Source organism: Vitis vinifera, chromosome 12, assembly GCF_030704535.1.
Source record: "Vitis vinifera cultivar Pinot Noir 40024 chromosome 12, ASM3070453v1".
NCBI classification, from domain to species: Eukaryota; Viridiplantae; Streptophyta; class Magnoliopsida; order Vitales; family Vitaceae; genus Vitis; species Vitis vinifera.
Window position 1 is genome coordinate 5,517,142 of NC_081816.1, and position 27,236 is coordinate 5,544,377.

The 27,236-nt window shown below is 33.7% G+C and overlaps 2 protein-coding genes, 1 long non-coding RNA gene and 1 other non-coding gene across 6 annotated transcripts; 2 read left to right on the forward strand and 2 right to left on the reverse strand.

The window, feature by feature from the left end:
* The first annotated feature begins 4,824 nt into the window (after window positions 1-4,824).
* On the forward strand, window positions 4,825-10,155 carry LOC100263657 (probable beta-1,3-galactosyltransferase 2). 3 transcript variants are annotated; one of them, XM_010658900.3, is made up of 11 exons: window positions 4,825-5,506; window positions 6,522-6,618; window positions 6,720-6,787; window positions 6,885-7,096; window positions 7,216-7,279; window positions 7,744-7,816; window positions 7,951-8,071; window positions 8,422-8,509; window positions 8,592-8,717; window positions 8,836-8,945; window positions 9,616-10,155. In XM_010658900.3, exons 1-11 carry the CDS (start codon window positions 5,397-5,399, stop codon window positions 9,762-9,764), a joined length of 1,218 nt encoding a protein of 405 aa, XP_010657202.1. In that variant the 5' UTR covers window positions 4,825-5,396; the 3' UTR covers window positions 9,765-10,155. The 3 variants fall into 3 exon arrangements, with proteins under 3 accessions (XP_010657202.1, XP_002268282.1, XP_010657203.1); XM_002268246.5 differs by having other exon boundaries at window positions 4,949-5,506; window positions 6,714-6,787; XM_010658901.3 differs by having other exon boundaries at window positions 4,950-5,506; window positions 6,723-6,787.
* Window positions 10,156-12,229: 2,074 nt separating this feature from the next.
* MIR171C (microRNA MIR171c) lies at window positions 12,230-12,332 on the reverse strand. Its single transcript, NR_127784.1, has one exon. It is a non-coding gene; the product is annotated as a microRNA MIR171c (primary transcript).
* Window positions 12,333-16,277: 3,945 nt separating this feature from the next.
* Window positions 16,278-19,339, forward strand: LOC100258507 (autophagy-related protein 8C-like). Its single transcript, XM_002268648.5, has 6 exons — window positions 16,278-16,402; window positions 16,510-16,569; window positions 18,132-18,187; window positions 18,272-18,324; window positions 18,821-18,939; window positions 19,038-19,339. The coding sequence occupies exons 2-6, from the start codon at window positions 16,533-16,535 to the stop codon at window positions 19,136-19,138; spliced, it is 366 nt and encodes a 121-aa protein (XP_002268684.1). The 5' UTR covers window positions 16,278-16,402; window positions 16,510-16,532; the 3' UTR covers window positions 19,139-19,339.
* A 111-nt stretch (window positions 19,340-19,450) lies between these two features.
* On the reverse strand, window positions 19,451-20,316 carry LOC132254748 (uncharacterized). The gene is made up of 2 exons (XR_009467077.1): window positions 20,274-20,316; window positions 19,451-19,924 (listed from the first exon to the last, which is right to left on the reverse strand). It is a non-coding gene; the product is annotated as an uncharacterized LOC132254748 (long non-coding RNA).
* Between the last annotated feature and the right edge of the window lie 6,920 nt (window positions 20,317-27,236).

Sequence of the window (27,236 nt, forward strand, 5' to 3'; positions counted from 1 at the left end):
TGGTTAGGGATCTGGGTTTGAGGTGGGAATTGATCTCAAAAAATTCATGGAGGCCCATTAGTATTTAATGTGGGACATTTCTTCGTATGGGTCTATGACTTCATGCTCGTCATCAATGCCACTTCCCAACCACAAATTCTTCAAATCAATTTTTGATAAGACATACCACCCAATTATTTTTACATATGAGATTGATAAGGGTTTTTATGGCTATTGAATCTATCTATCTATCTATGTCTATAAATGAAAGGAGAGGCAATCATGGTTTTATCATGAGGCCATTGGGACTCAACCCTGGAAAAAGGGGTCATAATGGGAGAATGGTAGATGCATGGGGAGGGACCCCCTTTTAGCTGTTGTGATAATGGTGAGCAGACATGGGAAATGGGGAGTTCCAAGAAATGCCCTTTAACTTGTTGGGAAAGACCCATGAGCACACACAAGTGAGTGTTGGGTGTTTGGGCATCAAATTCATGGAACATGGGGCAGCTTTTGGTTGCTTAGACAGAATAAGAATAAGAGGTTGTGGTGTTGTAAAGCGACTGCCACTTCCCCCTTGCAAGCAAGCTTCCCTCTGCGCTCGTCTCTTCTCCCATCCATCTAACCCTTGCTCCTTTCCCAATCTACCTTCCTCCTCCATCCACCTGCTCACTTCCCTCATATCATATTTAGATATTTATATATGTTTGAGAATTGTTTTTTTTAAATAGTTTTCTTTTAAGAATGTTTCATAAAATAAAAATAAAAATAATTTTTTATTTAAAACCAAAATTATGAAATTTTAAGATAATATTTTTTAATTATTTTTTTTATTTTTCTAAAATTATTTTTTAAAATAATTATATAAATATAAAGAATGATTAAAAATAAAGTAATTAAGATAAAAGTTATTTTTAAAATATATTTAAAAATATAAAAATTAGTTAAGAATATTTCGACTCTTGTTTATGTTATTCGGCAAACTTTCGAGTTCATCCTTTATCTGTCCCAAGCCAATAGACCGATTGGTGCATAGAAAATAACCTTCCCAACCAAACAAGGAGCCAAAGCCGGTGACTTGATAGGTCAAGTAGTAATGGCAGTCTTCTATCTATGGTAGTTAAGCATGTCCGGCTTTCTAAGTCCTCGTCGGCTAGTAGAAGAAGGGGATGGGATAGAGACTTAAGAAAGAGCTCTTAATATACCTGAGGCAAAGAAAAGTCAAGAGAAGAGGTGGTAGCTGTACAAGCTATATTCTAACAAGTCTTCTATAGAGAAAGGAAGCCAGGACAAACAACTTATATGTAAGTCTATGCTTATAAAATGGTTTCAAAAATTGTTTCAAAAATTATTTTTTGAGATTCCTATAATCTATACCAAATAGAGTGACTCTTACACCATGTTTAATATGATTTTATAATGTTTGATCTTATTATAAAAGATACTTAAGAAAATAGAATATAATTAAAATTAATTATAAATTTATATACTTTTAAATTATTATTTTTTATATAAAAAATTAAAATAAGTGAAGTACGATACAAATAACATATAAAAATAATTTATTAATTTTAATTTTATTTTGTTTTTTCCTAGAAAAAGTTAAATTGGATTTTCTTAAATTGTAAAATAAAACAGGTCTTTTAAGATGAAATTAAATTATAAGATTATATATACTTATAAAAAGGACATTTTGGGGCTAAAAACATTATATTATAATAAAATAAAAAAGACAAATAACTTAATTCAATCTCCTGTTTTATTATACTCTGAAATAATAAATCCAAAAATCCAACTCCAAATTATAATTTAATAATCATAAAATAATAATTCACTTAAATTTTATTGACTGACATCTGTTTGCTTAATCTGATTAAGCTCTGAACCGACCAAGTGATAGATCCAAATTTGAAAAAAATATTTTTAAAAAATTATTATTCAAAATTTTATAATATTTTTCTTTTTTAAATCTCGGTATAAACAGGCTCCTCCGTTACTCTAAAATCCAAGCGGGTATGTTTCCAAGGAAAAAAGTATTTCATGGCAAGTTAAATGACGAAAATACCCTCCTGACACAGTGGGGATTCCTCTTTTATTTTTCGAAGAAACATCGAGTTCATAACATGATGACACGTGTCAGTCTGAGGTGGGGCCCGCGTCATATGCAGACTTTTGCAGAATCCACGTGAGGAAGGGTGGAAGCTGTCGGGGTTCAGCCAATTGTGGGGTGCCACTTGTTCACCTTCTAGATCTCATCACGTGCCCTTGACCATATTTTTAGAAGTCTTTCAATACTTTTATTTATTTATTTAACAGGACTATTTATACGTATGATTGATTTTTGAGACCTTCATTCAGAGTTATTTACAGATTTATGTCGCTTCGGTATTTGGAGAAGTTGAAGAAAAGGAAGATTTGAAGAAATGAAAGAACAGGGAATCTAGAACCATAGATTTTTTTTTTTAATTATGAAAATTTTAATAAATAATCAATTTGTTTTGAATTTTCTCATTTTTCTTTAAGAAATTAAGAATTTCTAAAATAAATGTTAACCAAAACTATCTACGAGCATAAAATAAAGAAAAACATAAGATTTTTAAAATCGTTCAACGATCAATGTAATTGTTATGTCCATAAAATACACTTATACTTAACAATCTGATAATTAAAAGAAAAATGAGTACAATAATAAAACTCTAAAAAAATCATCTTAATTGTAATTGCGCTTTCTATAACAAAAAAAAAACCCTAAAAATATAATAAGATTAATATAAGATGGGGAAACTCGTCATTCATCATATAAAAAAACTCGATCCGAACATCTAAATGAAGTAATCGTAGCAATAAAAATAAAAATTAAAAAATTAAAAGTTTATTTGGTATTTAAGAAAAAAAAAATATTATAACAAGATTAGTATGTGAAAGATCAAGACTTTGACTCCATGAGGGTTAGCAAATTGCAGAGCCATATTGTTAAGTTGAATGAATTGACTAACACTTTGAGATTGTATATATAATAAATCCAATTAGTTGTAAAAGTCAACAAAATAATTAGGCATCTTAGTCATGTGTAGGGTGGAAGATCACCTAATTTTATACGAATACAGCAGCTGATTGCGGAAGATTCAAGAAGCTGCAGCCCAAGCCAGATGGCACCATTCTCATGATCTCAAGCTTAGGTAGTCTCAACTCCTATCACCATTGGCCCATGTGGTGACCCTCTGAAAATTTGTAAAATTTTAGAGAGTATTGAAGGGATAGATACCTATCAAAAGATACTATCGATCTGTTCACATCAGGTGAATAGGTACATATATTTTTTTTGTGAGGTTTGAGCAAAAATAATATATTTATAAAAAAAATCAATGAAATAGATCTCTTTTCAAAATAATTTTTGATAAGATCGTAACTAGTAATTACATATTTAAATATTTTTAAACATAAAATTATAATTAGTGATTATAATTTTAAATTTATCTTTAAATTGTAATCATTTTTAAGTGAAATTAGAATGGAACGGGTCGTTAAGGTTTTGATTTTATTTTTTAAATTTAAAATTATAGTTACATGTGAACTTCATCCTATTGTTTGAACATTTTATATAACAGTTTAATTTTTTTTGTTCATTTTTTATAGAGGAGATTGAGAGTTTGATAGGTATCAAATTAGTACCTTAGCTATTGTTTGATAACTGTTTTCAAAAACAGTTATGAAGACTTTGATGTTTTATAAAATAAAAGTTTGTTTAGAAACCTAAAATATTTTAAATCTATTTTTAAATTTATTTTAAAAATAATTTTTATATATAGTGTTTTATTTTTAATCATTATAAATATTTGTATAATTATTTTTTAAAATAACTATAAGAAAATAGTGAAAACCATATAAAACAATTAAAAAATGTTTTTTGAAAACATAATTTTTTTGTTATCAAACAAGTTTTTCAAATTTTTTATTTTGAACAACATAAAACTGTCTTAAAAAATAGTTGTCAAATAAATCCTTAACTTTTTTTTTTTTTTTTCCAATTTGTAGGTAGTTGGTTTTTGAAGAAAATTATAATTTATACATAGAATATCAAACTTTTATTTATTTATTTTATTTATTTATCTTTTTATTGAATAAGGGTACTTGGTATTGGTTTGTGGTATGGTTTCATTGCTAACCAAAAGTTTCTTTCCCAAAACATCTCTTCAATTTTTAGGGTTATTTTTGTGCCATGACATCACCAAGCTCTACTTCTTAAGAGAATATCATAATAATCACCAAATACTTTTTATTTTTTTTAGTAAATAAAAAATTACCAATGACCCATTCAAACACACTCTTGATGGAATTATAAATGATTGAAAAATACAAAATATTATTAATGAATGCATCACACTTTCCAAATAGAGGTCAATCTTTGAAATTAATAACAATTTTTGGTCATAGTGAATGTCACCATCCAATTTTATTGGGGTATGTGTAAAATAAGAATAGGACCCATGATACCAAAAATATGATGAAGTATTAAAAAGAAATTGACAAAAAATATGAATAGTATGATTAAATTATAGAAAAATATGATTAAAATACGAAAAATATATATATTGTCTTTTGTTATCCTTAAAATGTTTAATTGAAAATATACTTTTTTATAAGTAAATAAATTTGATGAGATGAAAGTTAATTACCCTTTTAGAAACTTAAATGAAATAAACTTTCAATAATGCTTGTATAAATATACAATATTGTAACCTAATGTTTCCCATAAAAATCTGTATAAATAGTCATAAATTTATTTCTACACGTGTCATCACCTCATCTAGGAAGCATATATTCTTCATGAAACCGTCCCATAATGGGGACAAAGTCTCTCCAAGCGTTAACGTTTAAAAACTGTCCCTAGGGGGCATTTACGTCATTGCGGCAAACTGTTACCGAAAAATATTTAATAAAGGGCGGTCCGGTTAGGGGCAGTTTGGTAATTGTGCGTAGATGAAGAGGACAGTTAGTGGGTCTTCTCACTTCTGTTCGACGTCCCTTGCCTGCAAAGTAGAAAGGAGAGTTGATTTCTAGAGAGAGAAAGAGAGGGAGTCTTGTAGAGAGAGAGAGAGAGAGAGGAAGGAGAACCAGCCAAAGCAAAGGATAAAAGGGAAGGAGCGAATCAGAAGCAAGAGAAGAGAGGGGGCACAGGAGCAGCAGCATCATCATCATCTCTCTGTTCTGATACTTTCTCTCTCTTCTTTGCCTCAAATCTTGTACCAGAGCTCGTTCATAAATTGGATTGTCGGTGCCACAATTTCTAGACACTTGGGGGGTTCGTTTGTCTGCTTCTGGGTCTGGGTCTCTTGAGCTTGATTTCCTCTGTGGTTTGGGTATGGGTTTTTCTCCAGAAAGCTATTGACGTGTGGGAGAAGAAAATTGGAGTGAAGATGTCTCTGAAGAGCAGAGGAGAGCTGCCTTCAAGAAGTGTTATCTCCCAGAAATGGACCCTCTTACTTTGCGTAGGTTGCTTCTGTGCTGGAATGTTCTTCACTAATAGGTAAAACGATTTTATTTTGAATATATTTTTTTGAATTTTCACTTTTCTTTTGATGGTATTTGCTTGTGGGGTTTGCCTAATTTGTTGATTTATGCATTTTTGAGATTTGGGTGCAAGCCATTTTTGTCAATCTTAGTCCACTGACGAATGCCTGTTTTATTGATTTTTTTTTTTAAATTCAATATTCATATTTTGCTGATTCCTATTTGTTTCAATAATAACAGTGTTGTTTTAGGATGGAGATTTATTTATTTCATTGAGCTGGGTGGTTTTGAATTTTCAAAGATTTTGATGCTTTTTGTGGTGGTGAATTGTGCTTCTATTTGTAGTTTGCTCCTTTGATCGTAAAGTTGGGATGGATCTGTATGGGGTTTCTGTTTGGATGCAAGCCATATAATTTTGATTTTAGTTTTTAGATTGGAGGAAACTCTAGTTTGAGTACCTCTGCACATGTGCCTGTCATTCCCATCATCATTTATTGATGGTTTATCTCTACTTCCATTAATACCCAACTTTTTTTTTTTTAAAAGAAAAAGAAAAAAGAAAAATATTTTTGTTTGGATTGGGATTTGAATGTGGTCTGTCTGTTAGATCTGTAGGCATGGAAAGGTTCCATTCCTCATTGAAGGCCTCTGACATTTATAATATTAAAAATTAAAAATTCTTGTAGCTGTAATTGCAAGTCCTTGATGAGAATGTGGTGGATACCCTAGACTTATAATATTTAATTTTTATATTGAGGTTCTTGAATTCTATTCACAATTTGACATAGAAGACCTTGGATTTTAAAAATCCCATGATCTATTCTGCATTTCTTGAGCCCATTGCTTACTGTTATTCACCAGTTTCTATTTCAAGTTCTTAAAGCCTTCCTTACTTACCTTAAGAAATAGTCTTTTACCTGTGGAAATGCTTTTCCTAATTTGAATTCTTATAGGATTAGAAAATCTCATTACTAAAGCAGCTAGTTCTTGGGATATGATGCCATTCTAATGAATGAAAAAATTTGTCATAGGATGTGGGCTGTCCCTGAATCTAAAGGCATCACAAGGACAACTGCCGTAGAAGCTGAAAAGTTGAAGCTAGTTTCCGAGGGTTGTGATCCAAAAACTGTGAGTCTCTCTCACATTTCATTAAGTTGATTTCATTTATTGTAATTCTTTATTTTATAATCGTTGTCTGATTCCATCTGACTGGGTGCCTTTAGTTGCAGCAGAAGTTTGTGAAGCGTGACTCTAAGGACATTATTGGGGAAGTTCATAAAACTCATCATGCTATACAGTAAGTCTTTGTTATGCTTATATATTTACTAATATATCGTACTTCATTTGATTTTGAATTATCCTGAATATGAATCATATAACCTTATTGCATGTAGGACTTTGGATAAAACTATTTCCAATTTAGAGATGGAATTAGCTGCTGCCAGAGCTGCACAAGAATCTATGGTAAACGGTTCTCCAATATCAGAAGACTTGCAGAAGACTGAATCATCAGGGAGAAAAAGATATCTAATGGTTGTAGGAATCAATACAGCTTTTAGCAGCCGGAAACGAAGAGATTCAGTTCGTGCTACGTGGATGCCACAAGGTTCATGGATGTTTCTTTGCTTTCTATTCCTGGAGTTCTTTTTTCTTATTCATATCTTATTTTAGCTTCTTATTGGATGATGTCTTACGATTGTTTCTTCTGGAACACATGGAAAATAGGTGAAAAAAGGAAGAAGCTGGAGGAAGAGAAGGGCATTATCATTCGCTTTGTCATTGGTCATAGGTGAGTGGTTAATTCTCTTCCCAAACTACTGGATAAGTAAATGCCTATATTTTACTTGACTATCCTGTTCTTTGCGTGACATGCTAAGCCTCTTCTCTAATATATTACTAAGAGCCTTATTTTTAAATTTTATTTATTTATTGGAGAAGATAGGCACAAAATAACAACTCCTTGAAGATTAAGATTGAAGTCTCAAAACTTCTAACGTTCCATTATTTCTGAATTTTATCTTAGCTGATGGTATGCTATATTTAGGACTGTCTTTTTATGCACCTTTTCGGACTGTTGTATTTAATAGCTTAGTTCTTATTACAATAGGGCATCACCTGAAACTTATGCTGTTTTTACCTGTGCCTACATAATGCCTTGTGTTACCAACAACTAATAGATCATTTGAATAACATGAATATGAGATGATAAGTTTATTGCATACTATTAATCAACCTTTTGTTTTCATCACTCAGTGCCACATCAGGGGGTATACTGGACAGAGCTATCGAAGCAGAGGACAAAAAACATGGAGACTTCTTGAGGCTGGTAATGGTTTTGTATCTTCTTCTGTGACTTGCTTTCTGTATTCTTCTGTATGCTTGATGCCTCCAAGGAACATCTTCATTACCTATAATTATAAAGTTAATTTGCCCCACATGTCTGTGTTACTGTGTGAGCAGGAACATGTTGAAGGTTACCTCGAACTGTCTGCCAAGACAAAGATATATTTTGCTACTGCTGTTGCTTTGTGGGATGCAGAGTTCTACATTAAAGTTGATGATGATGTCCATGTAAATATAGGTATCTAATATGTTAATCTCTATTATGATTTCTTTTGTGGGTGTCATCCATAATAATCTGAAAAGTCTTATAATTTAGTTTTCCTTTCTTATTTTAGATATGAAAGTCGATAGGAAGTGTTAAGGACAATAATTCAGTTTGTTATGAATAATTCGGTTTATTATGAATAATTCCTCCTCTGAATCCACATTCTCCCAAGCCTCTAAGGCCCATGTCTGATGATTGCTATGGGATCTTTCTCTTGTAATTTGGCAAATGTGGATGTGTTTTGAAAGTAACATCAGTAGTTTGTTGTTTATAATTTATAGTTCTTTGTTAAATTGAGCCCAACTTATTTCAAATTGTTGCAGCAACACTCGGAGAAACTTTAGTTAGACACAGAAAAAAACCTCGGGTGTATATTGGATGCATGAAATCTGGTCCAGTCCTTGCTCAGAAGTAAGTGACTTTCTTTAGATTGTTTTGGTTACGTGAAACTGTTTAGTTCTTAGTTTCTTATTTGTCCATATTTTTGTAACAGGGGAGTGAGATACCATGAACCCGAGTATTGGAAATTTGGTGAGGCAGGAAACAAATATTTCCGTCACGCTACAGGACAGCTATATGCCATTTCAAAAGATTTGGCTAGATATATATCAATAAACCAGTAAGTTTTCACTTACCATTTTCAAGGGGTAAAAAAGGAATCAGCAAATTCTTGGATTGATGTATTTCATAATATCCTCTTCCACTTTTTATGGTTATTTTGTACATGATTATTGCAGGCATGTTCTTCACAAGTATGCTAATGAGGACGTTTCACTGGGTTCTTGGTTTATTGGTCTTGATGCGGAACATATTGATGATCGGAGATTATGTTGTGGCACCCCACCTGGTAAACTTTTAAAACTATTGAAAATTTGAAGTTGAACTGTCCTCCCAGTATAGTGTTATTGCTTCAAGAAAATGCGTATTTCTGCAACTGTTTCTCGGTTCATTTGGTTGGCTTGTGTAAGATGTAATTACCATCTTGCTGAAGAATGCTGGTTGACATGTCATAGACCAGCAGAGGACAAGCCTCTATCATTTAAATTCTTCATCACTGAAGAGAGGTACATCATACCTGAAATGAATTGACTGGATAACCACAATTGTATAAGTTTTTAAAATTGTTTTTGGAAAGGTAAAAGGAATCTATCAAATACAGCTTGAAAACAAAATATTTATTTATGGAACTAATTAAGGATCAACCAAGCTACTAAAAAATTTCATAGTATATATACCCAGATGGGACCTTTTGGTTGGTGGACGGCAAACCTAATATAAATCTTGACCTTGAAATTGGCATTTTGGCTAGATGATCCTTCACTCTGTGGTATGGAAAGAGGCAAGACGAGCCTTGCATTTTTTTATTTTGGGCCACAATAGGAAGATGCAAGAATATAATAAACAAAATTATTTGGAACACGTGTACAAGCTATGGGAAAGATTTGCATGACAAGCTGTTGACAACAATCAACAATTATACACATCTGTGAAATTTTAATTGAAACTTGTTACTGCAGATTGTGAGTGGAAGGCCCAGGCAGGCAATGCATGTGTTGCTTCATTTGATTGGAGCTGCAGTGGAATTTGCAGGTCATCTGAGAGGATTAAGGAGGTCCATCGACGTTGTGGGGAAGGTGAGAATGCTTTGTGGAATGCTGTCTTTTAAGGGGCAACCTGCGGTTCTTCCAAACTCAGGAAGGGCGATAAGATAAGCTTTTGCATAAAATACAGGCATACAAGGCTTTTTTGTGTTTTATGTAAGAGTACACAGAATACATGTTGTGTCACACAACTTCCAGAAAGAAAGGGAGAGAGAGAGAGAGAGAGAGGGAGAGGGGAGAGAGAAGAGAGAGAGGGTCCTTGCTAAGTGGTCAATGTCCTACTCCATTTTAGTGTAGGATACTGACTGCAATAGCTACTTGAAAAGGAAGCAGGAGGCTGAGACCACCCGTTCTTTACAAAGCTTTGGAAGGATTGTAAGTCACAGTTCATGGCTAATGAGCATATAATAAGTACAAATATCTGTGGTGTGCTTTTGCCACCCTTTTCTTCATAAAGTTGTGGGTTGTTGTTTTGCTTGTGAGGTGATGACCAGGTTTCTCTCTTCTATGATCTCTTTCCTAAGTTGACTTCCAATGGGACTCAATGATTTGTATAATTCAGAAATCAGTCATATTATCAGATTTTAGTATTTGTTAAGACTTTTAAAACCATATTGTACAGGTATCACTAGAACCAGCAAAACCCCAGAGAAATTACTTCATTAAACCCATCATTTTAATTCTTTAAAAAAACCCTATAGCTGGTTTGTTGGAAAAATGGTGATTTTTCATGTGAAATAGGCTATATTCAGACAGTATAGTAAGCAAAGAAAGATTAGGTTAAAATCAAAAGAAAAACAAAATCTAATGAAAGGGACAGCTTAACTTGACCAACCTTTTTAGAGTCAAGGGCACTCAAGTAGATCAGTACCCCACTTCTAGGCTGATCCTACTTCAAATGCCAGATCTGTAATTTGATTCCCCATGTTTTAAAAATAGTAAATTCAACATAAAGTTGGAAACTCCCTTTCCTCTTTGGGTGATGTAGTCACCAACCTTATGCCTGAAACCAACTCCTATTTGACAGTTCCTCCTACAATATGAAAGGGAACCAAATTCCATCTAGTGTTTGGATGGGTAGATAAAATCTATTTAGAGGAGGTTCACTTTGATCCTTGTGAAATCATTTTCAAACCAGAAACTTGTTTTCTACCAGCAATATTACAACTGACTGCTACTTTAATGGTGAAAGTTCCAAGTTAACAACAGCTTCAATTGTCATTCATTTCAAAATCAAAGTTGTTCCCAATGTTTTCACCTAGAGGAACCAAACAGAGGGAATGCACCACTCCAGACTCAACTAACATACACAAAAATTGGAGTCTAAGCCACATAACTTTCCAACTGGCCTCTGGTTTGGTATAGCAGACATACTTGAATGATAAGCCTCTGCAGTAAAGTGTAAGAAACAGTGGACAGCCTCTTGTTCTCGAGGTTGTACCTTCTGGGCAAAATTATTCTTCTTAAAAGAGGATTCAGCAGTTCCCAACCTCAGTATTAAATCTGATACTCCTGCAAGTACTGAACTTAATTGCAGAGTATGCCATTGGAAACCAGGATGATTTTAATAGGGACATAGGAATAATGTTAATTACACTTCAAATGGTTGCTGAGACAATCCAAAACAAGAAAAGAGAAGAAAACAAAAATTTTCCTGTTCTGTTTTCTGCAGTTCTGGTTTCCAAAAAGTAAAATGCTCAAACAACTAAACCCAAGTGCCTCCCTTGTCCTTAATAATGAGATTGGAAGTGTTGTTCCACTTTTCTTAGCAGAAAAATGGAGTTGGCAGGTTCAAAAGCTGAAACCAAATCAAAAGTTGGGTTGGGAAATCAAGCAAAGAAATCAAGTTTTCTCAAGATTTATGGACCATGAACTACCAAATGTCCAAACACCAACATTCATACATCTCTACAAAATGTTAGTCCCAAACATGGTAAATAGCTACAACAGTTACACTGACATCTTCTGCACATATGTCCAAAACCCCCCAAAGTAGAACAAAATTGAATAGTAAGAAAGCTCTTCGCAGCTTCAACTTTCAACTTTTCATAATTTCAAGTTTGAAAGCAAATTATAAAGCAAACAGTGAACAAAAGTAGAGCCCAAAAAATGTGCCTGCAAAACACATGGACTAGCTTTTTAGAGTTATATCCAAGCTGTGGGCTGCATAGATAGTCTTTGCTTATCTCCTTTGTAGAGTTCTTGTCCTGTGTGGAAGTTTGATAACCTGAAACATGAAGCATTCCTACAGACTCCATAGTTTCCTAATTGTATCCTGAAAAGTGATTAGAGATATGTATGTAATGTAACAACAATGACTAATGCACCATAACAGAAGGGTTACAGGAAAGTAGGCAGAAAGATTTGGCAAACCCTTATTAAGAATCTTCCTAAAAATCTTGCCACTGTTACTAGGAGGCAATATAAGTCATTTCGTCAAGATTTAGTTTAAGAAATATACCAACAAACACGAGAGGGACTACCTTTGAATCCATTGATGGGACAGAGAAAGGTACAAAAGATGATCAAAAGCAATGACACGTGATATTGGCACGGCTCAATCAAAAACCAGAACTCAAAAAGATTGCGAGCACTGCTTTCTTATTGAACCGCACCAATATCCCGTAATACCAATTCGCGGAACTCGAATCCAATCATGATGTTTGGCTTCAACGTCTCCATACCTTTTTTGCATCTGTTAACAGAAGAAACCCAGTAGCCAGACAAGAAGGAAAAAATGAAGATCATAAAACAATTCACAAGAAACAAACAGTACTACATGATGGATTTAGAAAACCCATAAAATTTAACTAAACATCTTTAAAGAGAAAGCAATTCTTTGGTGGGGTTTGCAAATAAAGCAAGTTGCATATACTATTTATCCTCAAATTTCCAAATATTAACCCAAAGAAGTAGGAAAAGGAGAGGAGAAGCAAGGCAATGTGGATGTGGGAATTGGGGTTGGGAGAGATGCTATCATGCCATAGAAAGAGTGAGATGGGCTTTATTATGAGAAGAAGAAAGTGAGGGAAATATAGCAGATGGTGGTGGCATTAAAGAAGTAACATTGAATGCTTCAACAACTCAACAACAAAGGAAGTTGGAATATTAATTTAAGGAGGTACAAGATTCGTGAAAAAGCTCACGGAGACAAATCTGGAGCTTTAAATGTTTGCATTTATGGGTGATGGGGTGGGGTGAAGAGGGGATGTTGGTTCTGTTCAATCAGCATTTATTTTCTCAAAATTTGAGATCAAAACAACACCCTTTGCTGTGTTGAGAAAGCTTGGTCCCCTACAGGTCTAAATTTTGATTCATTTTGGTATTTCAGGGGTTCAATTAATCGTCCAACTAGTGAATATGTGACTGTTTTTCTCATTTTGTTGTCTGCAATCTACATTCAATTTGTTTGGAGAAAGATTCATAGGAATTGGGGTTGGCCTTGTTTCAAACACTGCTATTGAAAATGTAAGGCCCCATTCAACTCAAATCAGGCACTTTAGATCTTCCTTTGTCCTTCCCCATGTGAGTTGATCGTGATTTTCCTCTTCCCTGCTAATCCAGACAGGTAAATTGGTGATTATGGCGCATGCTTCGATCGATTTTACTCATGATTATGCGACACTTTTTCAATGCCCCACACCATCTTTCTAGTAAATTCCTAACAGTTGAGGTGTTTTCTTGTAGTAGTTTAACCATTAATTTCTGCTGCAAAAAATCCCCATCCAGTTGTAATCATGTACACAAGGAGATCTGGAATAGTGATTCGACAAAAGTACAAATAATGTTCTTCTATTTTCTTGGCAATCAAACGAAGCATCATTTGCATTATTTCGCGACATTTTATCCATTATGATACTGATGATATACACGAGGATGGGAGGGGGGATGTTTTGTCAGAAGACTCAGAACACAAGATTCATCAAGTGCAAAGAAATCCAAGGAGCGTTTGAGATAATGCTTTTAGACTCTTAAATTGAGGACAAAACTAGATATGATGACTCTGAATTATTGGCCTCGGAGGTGGGAGAAATTTTCAAGAGTTGTAAAGGGCAAAGCTGAAGGGAAAAAAAGGATATATCAGAATCAATCTTGAGATAAACTAAAGTTTAAACTGTTAGTCCAATATGTCATATCATAGTCCCAGTGGTGGGGGCTCTCTCTTTGGACACATTTGCTTTCAGCTTCCTTTTCATGGGTGAAAAACAAAAAAAAAATCATAAACAAAGCTAAAATCAGATCAAAATCTAATCCTAGTTGATACTATATAGAGACTAATCAAACCAAGATCAAATCTAAATCTAAATCTACATCATAGTTGATACAATATCAAGGACTAATCATTCAATATCAGTACAAACATGGCGTGATTTTCTTGCTGGGCGCATGCTTCCCTCAAATTCTCTACTGTGATCAGATTCCTTCTTAGCTGAAATCCTTCTCATAATTAGGATGACTCTAATAGTCTTGGTAAGTAAGAAAATACTGTGGAAGTATTGACAAAAATGTGCTGGTTTTTAGTAATCATCTCTATCACTGTATTCAGCTTTTTCTCTATCATTTTCACCCGTGCACTTCGAATGAACCAAATCGAAAGAAGGGACTCTAGATACTTTCAGAAAAAAAGGAGCCAAAAAGATGAATATGGAGATGTGTTAAAGAGTAGTCAAATCATAATATGAGCAATTGAGGTAACATGCTCCTTGATTCCAACTTCAAAGTTGGCTGTCACATTACACAAAGGCATTATTCTAGTGAAAAAATAGGGTAGATCGAGCTGGAGTCATCTCCATTCTTAGCAAGTACTAACCGGCCTGTAACTCAAAAACAAACTCTACACATTGTACAAAGAAGGAAGAAAATACACTGAAAATGAAGATCAGCAGAGACCCACCCACTAGAGTTGTGCATGCACATGCACATTTACTCCACAAAATGGATTCTGGGTCGCTGAGATCAGGCCATGGGTACGTTGCTGACTCCTTCAATGGCTCTGGAGTACAATCTACCATCAGTATTTTTGGCTTTTATGACCTTACTCCGGAGACAAACTGTTTTCCCGTGAAAGCTAATTATCATGCCCTTTACTCTTTTCACATGAAAAAGCCTTGCATAGTCTTGACATTTACTCACACACAGCATACACATCTATCTATATATCTTTGCTTGAATTGTAATCAGAAAAAGTACTTCAAATACTTTTGGTGAACAATTAAGATACATCAACAATATCTGACCATACTACTTTGCATACTTGTGCCAGCATAGTAACATAGCAACACATCTCCTTAGAATGTAAAATCTCGACCTATACTCCTTTGCCATGCCCGCACTCCTCTTCCTAAAGCTCGAGCTCTCCTCCATTTTGCGCTCTTCCCTGGATTCCGTATAGAAGCAGCCCATGTCTTGATCCTTCTTGTTCTGGTTGAACGCCACCTTATTAAGGGCCATGTCAATATATATGGAGAAAGGAGAACGGAGAATGGAGAAATGCCTTGTTGAGACTTTATAAGAGTAACTTCGATGATAAAAAAAGGATTGAATTGGAGAGATGATAGGAGCATGGAGAAGTGGGTTTTAATATATGAAAAGAATAAGGAGAGATGGGCTTTAAAAGAAGTTTAGGGCATGGTGGGGGCTACTACATTGCAATGAACAATATGGCTATGTGTTTGAAGAGTGTGAAACGTCAATGGGGAGGTGGGGGGCCTGGTGTTTTGGGGTTGCGATGAACCCAAATGGTGTGGCCTACTTTGATAATGTATCAATTTGGCTGCAAATAGTCTAAAATGGTGGCCAATGTGCATACATATCACGCTTAGAAAAACGCCAGCCATTAGCCAAATGATCAATGGTTGGTCATGCTCAGGGAAGTGACAGGACTTGAAGGACTAGAACCTTGTTTACCCCTTGTGGGGCGTGTGACCTTGATCGAGGCGGGTTTGGGCCATGGTGGGGTGGCCCTGATTGTTTTTTGGTGCATTTTCCTTACTTGAGCTGTACACGCGCATGATTGGAGACATAGGGTTTCTTCCCTACTGGTTTGGCTCCATTGGAGCGTTGAATTGATGGAGACTTTGATAGCAATTTGCTTGAGATCGATGATTATTCGTCTTGGTGGGTTGAGTTTGTCTTGTATCAAAATCAAATTTTAAATAAATCAAATGTGAATTAAATAATGGTTATATTAGATTATTCAATGTAAATAGATGGATTAAGATCAAATTTATACCATACAAATTCACCTAAAAACTACTTGTTTCCTAAATTTAATCAAAATCTAATTATACTTAATTAAAACCCTAAGAAAAATGTCAAATTTGAGTCATGTTGGTGGATAGTATCAAATTTTGCCACCTTAAAAAAACCCTAAAAAAAATGTCAAATTTGATTCATGTTGGCGGATAGTATCAAATTTTGCCACCCAAAAGAGGCATTTCCATTGCCTGATGGGCTTTGAATTAGGCCAAGATGGGAGCAGAACTCAAATTGGGTTGGGCCCTGGGATCAATATTCACGCTGGGAAAGCCTGGCCCAATTAATTTAGCTGGTGCCCTATTTCAAAAAGATGGCATAATGAATTCAGTTCATGCACTGTTTCAAACGACGTCGTTTTAAGCAACTATCCCCGCGTTTGCAACTGTAGGCAGTTTCCTTTCCGTGCAGGACAATTCGTCCTTTTCCCCTTCTCTCTCTGAGTTTGGTATGCAAAAATTCTTCCCTTTCTTCTCTTGATCGATCTCTCTACCGATCTAGAAACAATTACTGTAAATTTAACAACCTTTTCCTCTTTTCTTCCTTGTACAACAGAAAAAATCCGTACAGGTGTTGCCATGGCCAAAATCTCATTCAAGATGGAGCACCCTCTCGGTCTGTAATATGCTACCGTTATTTATTACTTTTTTTCATTTATTTTTCCTTTTTAAGGATGTTTTTTTTTCTAAATTAATAGGATTTGTGCTGGGGTGTTTGATCTTGAGGAACCCTAGGTTTAATGATCTCGGTTTGCTGTATTTTGGGCAAAATGTTAATGGATTTTTCTGAATAGGCTTATGAGTACCTGGAATTTCACTTTTTTGTTTTCTTTTTCATGTTTGTTTCTGTTAGAATTGTGATTTCTTGTGTATTTAGTTTGTTGTTATACATAGTTTCTGCCTTGTTTGGTTGATGAGAATGTGTGGAAATATAATAGGAATCAAAATCTTGCATCTTTAATTTTAATTTTCTCACTATACCAGGGCAAATGGTATAATAGCTACTGTTAGAGCAAAGCCCTAAGTGGCATAACCAAAATTATTTGTATAACCAATGATGGGTCTGGTTGGTTGGTTAGCAATCTGTGCCACCATCTTGATTTGTTCTTCCTTATAATCTTAATTAACAATATGGAAAGTTCTTGACTTTAATTACTTGGTGATAAACAACAAATTATATGAGTGGGTTTGATGCTATTTCTCATATTGGATTCGATTTTATGAATCATAGTTTGCTCTAGTCTGATCATTTGATGTGCAGAATCATAAACACAGACTATCATTCAGATATATGAATCTAAAGCAATTTTTATGAGTGGCTTTGCAACATCTTTGTCAGTACCTGATTGTTTATTGAGCTTTATAACATTGTTGAGGCTTGCGAATAGTAGATTTGAATGATGGAGTTTCCTTATTTTTGACATTTTAGACTATGTTTGGTTCCTGGAAAATTTGAGGGAAAAATAGAAGAAAAGAAAAAGTGAAGGAAAATAAAAGATATATTTAAAGTCAATAAATTATTTTTATGTTTTACTTCAAACTCATTTAATTTATTTTAACCCTTCTATATAAAAATTAAAATAATCTGAAAATGCATAGTTTCTAACTAAGTTGAATTGTATTTAATTTTATTCCATATTATCCATAGGCAAACCAAAGATAAGAAAATTAATTTTATTAGTATTTTTTTTCTTTCCTTAGTACTTTCCTAGAATCAATTATAGCATTGATGATCCCTTATTGCAAATCAAGTTCTGCAAGTGTTTCCAATCCTCATACCCTTTGCTCATCGATGAGCTTATTTGGTTTATTAATAAAAAATGCATCATTTAATTTTTGTAAAAGGCTTCACTGACCCACGAGAAATTAAGCCTGCTCAGTTACTTAATTTGTACTTCCTGGTATGTTGGTATGTGTTTGATGTACATGTATATATCTTGTACATACTGATCATCTATGCAAAGCTTTTAACCAAGTTGAAGAATTTGCCACATGTTTAAGGCTTTGTTTACGAGAATTTCTTTATGAAAGTTTTCTTTTATTTTTATTTGAAAAAAAAAAAAATTCCAATGACTTATGCAAGAGATGGAGATGTATTTTCCTGTGCTATGAAATTTAGTTGATACATATGCTCAAATTACTTAGTGCATTTGGTTTTCAATCTTTTCTACATGCCAGAAAGGAGGCAGGCAGAAGCTGCTCGCATCAGAGAGAAGTATCCGGACAGAATACCAGTTAGGATTTTTATTTTTTTTGTAGTTTCTGTTTTTGTGTTTCTATTTAACTTTAAATGCTGATGTATGTATTGCTGTATGCAGGTGATTGTGGAAAGGGCTGAAAAGAGTGACATTCCTGACATTGATAAGAAAAAGTTAGTGCTCTCTTGACTTCTGCTGGGACTGTGCAAATCTAGTTCCCGAATTGGAAGTTCTTTTTATCTACTTTTTCAAGCATTGTTTATCATTGTAAAGTTGCTCATGTCCTCAATCTATCAATTTTGTATGATGTCAAGGCACTTCCATGCTAAGATTATTGTGCTATTTTAATCAACTGGATGACCTTACATGCTGTGATGCTTCTCGGAACCAATTAGCATAATAGCATCTTGTCATCTATTGCAATTGAAAATAATTTCAAGTGTGTCTCTTGTCGATGTTGTATTTGTTACCAGTAGAAGGCAATGGGGCTTTTGATAATTAGATCTGGGGTATTGTGATATTTCTTTTCTGCTTAATTTCTTCAAAAAATAATTATAATTTGGTTGTCTAGTATTTGAAGGCTTATAGCCAGCTTCTATTCATGTAATGGGGGTTCCATATTTTCTAATTCTGCTATGTGCTTTATCTTTTCTTTGGGGTTTGGATCAGATACCTGGTTCCTGCGGATCTGACTGTTGGCCAGTTTGTTTATGTTGTCCGGAAGAGGATTAAGCTCACTCCTGAGAAGGCGATATTCATTTTTATCAAGAACATTCTGCCGCCAACTGGTGAGATAAAATCCATTTTCACCCTGTATTGAAGTTTTGTTCTAACATTGTCTGAATGCTAAGTTTGGTACTTATGGGTGACGTTTCTGTTGTTTTAGCGGCTATGATGTCTGCAATTTATGAGGAAAACAAGGATGAAGATGGTTTTCTCTACATGACCTACAGTGGGGAGAACACATTTGGTTCACTTATAATGTAATCAAGCCAAATATATGTGAATAAGACCCGTAAAGACGAAATAATTTAGGTTAGTTGTAAATTCTCCATGATGCTCTCTCTTCCCTACTCTCAGACACTTCCTCTTGGAACAACTTATTTATACTCTTTCAAATACTGTCTTATTGATCTAATGTCATCTCAAATGGATTTGCTGAAATGAATGGAATTACTTCATACACTAGGTCTCTTATGTTTGTGGTAGGGTATGAGATTGGTATTTTTATTGTTTTGATTATGGAAACTTGGTGTCAATTATGATTATGGTGTTTATGTTTTTGTGACGGTTGAATGATGAAGAAAGAAAAAATAATGCTTGTGGTTATTGAAATTCAATAACAAGTCTACAGAATGTGAAATGTGCCGATTCATTTGGATTCGGAAGAGAATTTTTTTCTGTATTGATTCTTGATCCACTTGATTCCAGTAGAGATACCTGTCTTGAACTTGCGGGCTCCCCCAACTGCAACCACCTTGGCCTTGTAGAGTCCCACTGAAGCTATAGCCTTAACATGTGCCATCTTCTTGCCCATGCTACTCTTCTTAGTAGTGACCCTGTCATCGGAGTCTTCACTAGCAGTTTCCCCAGTTTCTTCTTCCCAAATTGGAGATGTCACCCGCATAATTCTTTCAATATTGTTCTACCTACAGAGACGCCCAATTAGCAATCTATTCATTACCCACAATGCAATCTGATCTGAACTATTGGGGATTATGTTTTTCCACAAAACCCTTTCACCTGCAATGAAATCTCCTGGAGTACTGGTGCCTGAAGAGGAAAATTTTGAACAACAGATCATGGAAGCCCCAGTTCACTCAAATTACTCAAATCATCAAAGCAAACAAGGAAAAAGAAACCTCATAATATATGCTGTCAAACATGTATCAGACGAAATCCGATCAAATTCTAAGAAGAAAAACACACCAAAAATGGAACTTCGATGTGAAAACTGCGAAAGAGATGGAGGCAACCTTACTTGAAAGGGGATTCTTTTGGTTTGTTCAGTCAAAATTTGTTTCAAATGAGAACAAGAAAATGAATTAGACAGAGAAATGGCAATGAGAGAGAGAGAGAGAGAGAGAGAGAGAGAGGGGTAGAGAGAGAGTACCTTCACTACCTTGTGAATGAGGAGTGACAGTGGCGGTGGCGGTGGTGGTGGTGAATACCTAAATATTTGATTAAAAGGGATAAAATAATACCCATATTAACAGAAAAACCTTCCATGTATTGAAAATTGCATATAAGGCACTATTTTGACAATTTAACCTTTTAATTTTTCTTCAAAAAGGTTATATTTCATGTTTTTAAAAGATTGAGGTCATTTTTCCGAATTTGCATTTTCAGTATCCTTTTTAATCAAATAAAGCATCTTTATAGGAAGAAAAACTAAGTAGACATGTAAATTAGCTGTTTTCTTTCCAAGTTTAGAGGTGATAACGCTAATCATTCTATTCCGCAGTTGTCTGATAATGATCCATCTGGACTTGGTAGCGTACATTGGGCTTTAGGGAGGCCCGCTTTTAGCCTTATATCTGGGCTTGGGCCAGGATTCTAGGTTGGGCTTCAAGCGGGGCCTGTGGAGAGGGTGCTTTTGAAATGAACAAAATAAAATTAGGTTTGATTACGTTGGTAAGAATGCTGTGTTCACCCAAACTTTATTAGATCTTCTTAAAAATAATAATCTTTTTTGACACCTAAAACATCCATCCCATTATTTTTTCTTACATCCATCTTCTTCTTCCTTTGCTCCAACTTATTTCTCCTCAACCACAAATTCTAAGAGTATATTTTAATATATACCTAAAACTTATTTCTTACATACATATTTTAATATATAAAATATGTATATTAAATATTTCATATAGCTTTAGATTGTAATAATATATAAATTATTTTTCATATGGCTTCATGCCACCAAAGTAACTATTACATTTATAATAAGTAATATATTATATTTATTTACTATAAACTATTTATACTTGTGGAGAGGATGCTTTTGAAATGAACAAAATAAAATTAGGTTTGATGACGTTGGTAAGAACATTGTGTTAACCCAAACTTTATTCAATATTTTTAGAATCAGACCGGTCATTGAATTGAAAAAGTTATCAGTTTGCGGTTTACTGGTCGGACTGGCGATCGAATTGATGACGTCATAAATATATAATTTATAAATTATTAAAATTTAAAATAATTATAAAAATAAAAATAATAATTTATATATTATTTAAAAAATAAAATTTTATGTGAAAATTATTAAATTATTCTCAATAGTCATGATTCTTCTTTAATCATGGAAGAAAAACTCACATGCCTAATTAGAAAGAAAAAAAATGGCAAAAACATAGAATTTGAGTTTTTAATTTTTTTTAATTATTTATTTGTTAAAAAAAAGAATATTTAGAAATTCTTAAATTTATTCTAATAAATTAAAATTTTATTTTTATTTAATTTTTAATAAATGGACATTGCCAAACGCGTCCTAAGGTAAAAGAGGAAAGAGCAAATCCTCTAAAAAGCAATGGCTTCTCACTCCATTGCTCTCTTGTCTTCTTCCTTCTTCTTCCATGGCTTCTCATTTCTCTCCCAAACCCAGTTCTCTCTCAGTGCCATCACACTCCCGTTATATTCTCTTTCGGCGATTCCAACTCTAACACTCCGAACTCGTCGTCGGGCTTGGCTTCCCAGTCAATTTCCCCAATGGTCGTACCTTTTTCCGTAGATCAACTGGTCGTCTCTCCGATGGACGCCTCAATCTTCTCTGTAAGTCATCGCACTTGACCATTACTCTGGATTCTCATTTCTTCTTCTAGTGTGGGGGGTGGGAGGATGGCTTTGCAGGAAGAAGGGTGGGGTCTTGCCAGCGAGAGACGCCGAGGAGGGGGGCTTTTCCATCGACGTGGGACGACAAGAAGGGGCTTTTCCAACGCGGGGTGGGGGTCATGCCGGCGGGGGACGACGACGGTGGAAAAAAAAAAAAAAAAGTTGAACCAGACGGTTCGAGGGGAACCATTCGATTTATCCGATTCACCGGTTGGACCACCAGTTTAACTGGCCTAATTCCGGTCTGAACACTTTCTGGCATAAATGACAAGACCGGACCAGTCGGTCCAGTCCTGTTTTTAAAACCATGACTTTATTAGATCTTCTTAAAAATAATAATATTTTTTGATACCTAAAACATCATTCCCAAATTATTTTTCATATCGCTTCATGCCACCAAAGTAACTATTACATCTAGAACATATAGAAATATATACTTTCCTTCTCTAAATAGCTAGAATTTATGTAATATAATAAAATAAATATTTTTCTTTTCTACATAGGTTCTTGTTATGAGAAACAATATTTTTATATTTTCATAAAGTAAAATAATTACTATAAAGTCATAAAACTAACATAATAATTTAGTAACAATAAAAATGAAAGAATAAATTTGTCACAACTTTTTGCTATGAATTATTTTGTTATGATAAAATAATTTTTTTTGAACATAAGAGTATGAAATATATTCTATATAAAATCTAGCCATAAAATTCTACAAAATTGTTAATTAACAATTCTGCTTATACCATAGTTAGAAATTGTCTATAATGCTAGTTATAATTTTTATTCTATAATTTGTTTTTATTTATTTTCTTATTATATATTATGTAAAAAATGGTGAATGGAAAATCTTTTAGTCCCTAACCATAAAATTTTTGAAAGAAATAAATTTAAGTTGTTAATAAATGCAATTTCACAAACTTTCCTTATGTTTTTAGAAAAATATTTTAAAATTTTCCATAATATTTTTTTTAATTTTTTTTCCATAATATATATATTTTATCTTTTTCATTTTCCTGGTGTAGAATGATTTTCCTAACATTCCCTTTTTGTTTATTATTTAGTTTTGTGAAATATTTTTAAGGTAAAGTTAAATTATGTTTAATCATAAATCTATATATAATTTATTTGTTATTTATAATTAAAATAGAAAATATAGTAACAAAAATAGTAAATTTATGTGAAGCATGCTAATTTTTTAAATGAAAATTGAACCTTTTTTTAAAAATAAATAAAAATAGAATTACTAATAAAAAATTTGCTTAATTAATTTTATTATAACATAAATTTTAAAGTTGAAGGAAGGTTTTATGTCAATTTTTTTTTTTCTAAAAAGGAAACTTGAAAGAAAAATTTAAAATATTTATATTTACTTTCGAAATAAATGAGGGTTAAAAAATAGTTGTTATATTTCTATAAAAGAAAATAATAATTTCTTTATAGTTTTAACCATAATATGTGAAATTGTATTATGAAATAACAATTTAAGCATTTCACTTAGAATATATATTTTTATTTCTATGAGGTATTGTGGATAATGCTCAATGATGAAAATATTGATAATTACGAATATATCGATAACTTGATTTTACGAATATATCAGAGAAATATCGACGAATATTTTGAAAAAAAAAATTGGTAGGCCAAAAGTTGATCAAAACTCATGAAAATGTAAGAAAAACCTCATAGCAATGTAATTAGAAGTATAATAGACAATTTAAAGTTGTTTTGTTGAAGAATTTGATATATGTATGACATGATTTGCAATATTATATGTAATTATATCATGTCGGTCGATAAGAAATGTGAATTTTTTAATTGTACACTCATTATGAAGCTTCATGAAATACTTGATTTTATTAAATATCAATAATTTGTACATATTACATTGCAATGACCCTTTAGTACCAAAATGAGGATCGATGTGGTTCAATGGAATTAGTAGATGAAAGAACCCCGTCTTGCTATTGGAGACAATATTGGTACCAACTCATTGAGCCTTGATAATATCGGTTAAAAATTCTAACATGCCATGCATATATCTCTTGAGTCCTGTCCACTACTTCTACATGGATAGGATACTCGAGATTGACCTATGTGTTCATGTCAAATCCTCCTTGCATTTGATATGGAACTTGGTATGACATTTGTGCAGTAGAGGGGTAGCTCGACATACCATACTCTTCATCAGTTGAACTTGAAGGTTAACCATAACCCATCACATAAGGAGAGTAAACGTTAGCCTCATTCAAGGAGTCACTAAATTGAGTTTCTATACTCATAGATTCAAAACTCTCTAAAAGTAACTTCTCATTATATGGAGTCATCGTCCATTCTCTTTCTATGTATGGCTTCTCGATAGCTCCTATACTTGGACCAACTCTTCTAGAGCCATGGTCTTCATCTTATGTGCAATGCGTGAAATCATTTTCACAAGTGAATTGACTCATTGGATATTGACTTTGTTGGCGTTCCCTAATATCTCCTCCCGCGTTATCACTTCCATCATCAGTTCCACCTCTTGAACCATCATGACCAGAAGCAGAATTACCAACAACACTAGGTCTACTACTTTGGCCAACACTTGTGGTGTCAACATCCTAGTGGGAATTCAATGCCCCTTGAATTGAATCCTCAATATCTTTGCTAAAACTTTCTCTATGAACTTCTTTGGACAACACACATTCAACATCAACTCCAAATTCTCAAGCATGAGCAACAATTCGTGAATCAGAATTACCAACTTCATCATCTAAGTGTATAGGCCTAACCCATTGGAATAACTGATTATCTTCTTTTTCACCCATTTTGGCTGAAATGTCAAGAAGATCAAAGTAATCTTTTTCAGCAACTTGATCATTTTTTGCCTCCATATTAGATAACTTTAGCTTCATATTGTAGTAACAGAAAACTAATTGCTGCAGTCAGAGGTAAGCCAAACGATTGCGTTGCTTTGTGTGGATTAGAGCAAATGTGCTCCAATTTCTCTCACAAGCAGAAGATGACGCAGTTTGTGAGAGAAATTTAATGGCCAAATTTCTCAATGTAGTTGTTTGATTTTCATACATGAACCACCATTTAGTTGCAAGGGAATTCATAATTATATAAATACTTATGTGATGAATTTACAATAATGATAATCAATTTTCTTTTTTCTATTAAGAAATAGTACTCATCAGGCACCATGGTTAACCTTGATGCAACCATTGCTCAATCACTGAATCATCTATTTGCATCTCGAAAAAGCACAAGCTATGTATTCATAATTTAATTTGTTAATATCATATTTGTTAGTAAATGTTCAAATAAAATGATGAATGAAATAAGAGACTTGAGTAAAATAAGAGTTTTTTATTTACCTCATTTCCAAATTGACCAATTGATTCAACATTTGGGTCTAATTTAGCAAACACATCATGAACTACTTGAATTAAATCTAGATCACTACCAATTCCACGCCTATATTGAAACCTTGGATTCAAGAAGTATGCTACAATAAGATTATGTAGATTTAGTATTGTGTAAGAGAAAATGAAATAAAATCAAAGCAACAATTGATGAAAATTAAGTACCTGCTGCATGAAGTGGATGTTTTAGTGTTTTCTCCCAACGATCTTTGAGTACTTTGAAGATCCAATCGCTAACTTGTTGACGAATGAAATTCTCTTTCGTCACTTGCATAAGCTTGTACACAAACGCTATTGTTGGAACAACTTCTGAATCCATGATTCGAAGCACCACGTATAGTGGCTCAAAGTATGAAACAACATGTTTCACTCTATCCCAATACATATGATCAAACATTAGTTTCTCTATATCTCATCCAATGTTTATCCAATTAAGCTTGTGTAGTGCCCATTCATCACTCATAAATAATTTCTTCAAATCAGCCATTTTTTAAAAAAGACTTTCAAGAGCAATATAGTTTGTAGCAAACCTTGTAGCTCCCAATCGAACAATTTTTCCACCACAGTACTTTCTCATTTCTGCAAGTAACCAACCATGATTGTAAATGAAGTTAGTTATCTTATGGGCATTGTGTATCACCTCTGCAATCCTAGGTCTTTTTTCCAATGTCTTCAAACATTAAGTTGATGTAGTATGCCGCACAAGGGGTCCAATATAAGTTAAACTTCTTCATCAATAGCTTCCCTGCTTTCAGGAATGCTGACCCGTTATCTGTGACCATTTGGACCACATTATCTACCCCAACTTCTTTAATAGCATTTTTCAATAGCTTGTATATGTATTTGTGGTTTTTGATATTGTTGAATGGATCGACTGACTTAAGGAACACCGCACTCCCTTTTGAATAGACCATGAAATTAATTATGTTTAATCTTGTGGACCCTATCCATTCATCTGACATTATGGTGCAACCATATGTCTTTCATTTTTCTCTTTGTTGGTTTACATAAGCTTCCATATCTTTGTACTCTATATCCAAGTACTTATTCTTTATTTCATATGGGGATGGAGGTTTGATTCCCATTCCTACAAATCATATGTAAGAAATATTTAAAACATGACACAAAAGACTACACCTACTCAAGGTATGAAACAATATAAAATTTGAGAACTTAAAAATTACCTGCTTGTTGTGCCCTAATAATCATATTCTTGAAGTGGTGAGAGTTTGCTTTATTGGGCGCGACGCTATCATAAATGAAGAATCTTATTAAGCTTCCAATTGTTTCTTTAATTGAACCACCCTTTAATATATCTTTAATATTGTTTTGTTTTGCTATAGGAGACTTGTAGATGGAGGGTGTAATAGGCGGTAATGGGTCTGAATGTCTCATACTTTGAGATTTTCGCATTGTCGGTGCACCACTAGGGCGTGACGACTCCCCTATTTTACGCTTGCTTCCTACAAGAGTTTCATATTGTTGTCACTCTTATTTTGTTGCTTTTGATGCACAAATCGCTTCTCGATAAGCATCCCGTTCATCCAGGTCCATATCTGCTGGATACATGTACTCTTCATCATCATTATCACCCTCATCCATGACATGTGTATGCCTAACCCCCATAGTGCCACGTAATTGAGCTCAAATCTCTTCAATATGTGTAGTTTTCTTTGCTTTTGCTTTACTTTTTTTTATGTAACATCTCTCGTATCTCTTCTTTCACTTTGGGTGGCACTGAAATACACTTTTTGGTGTTGTTATTCGGGTCTCTATGCGCTAAATGATACTTGAATCGACTAATGTCTCCACTTTTCATCACCAACTCACAAAAATTACAAATTGTC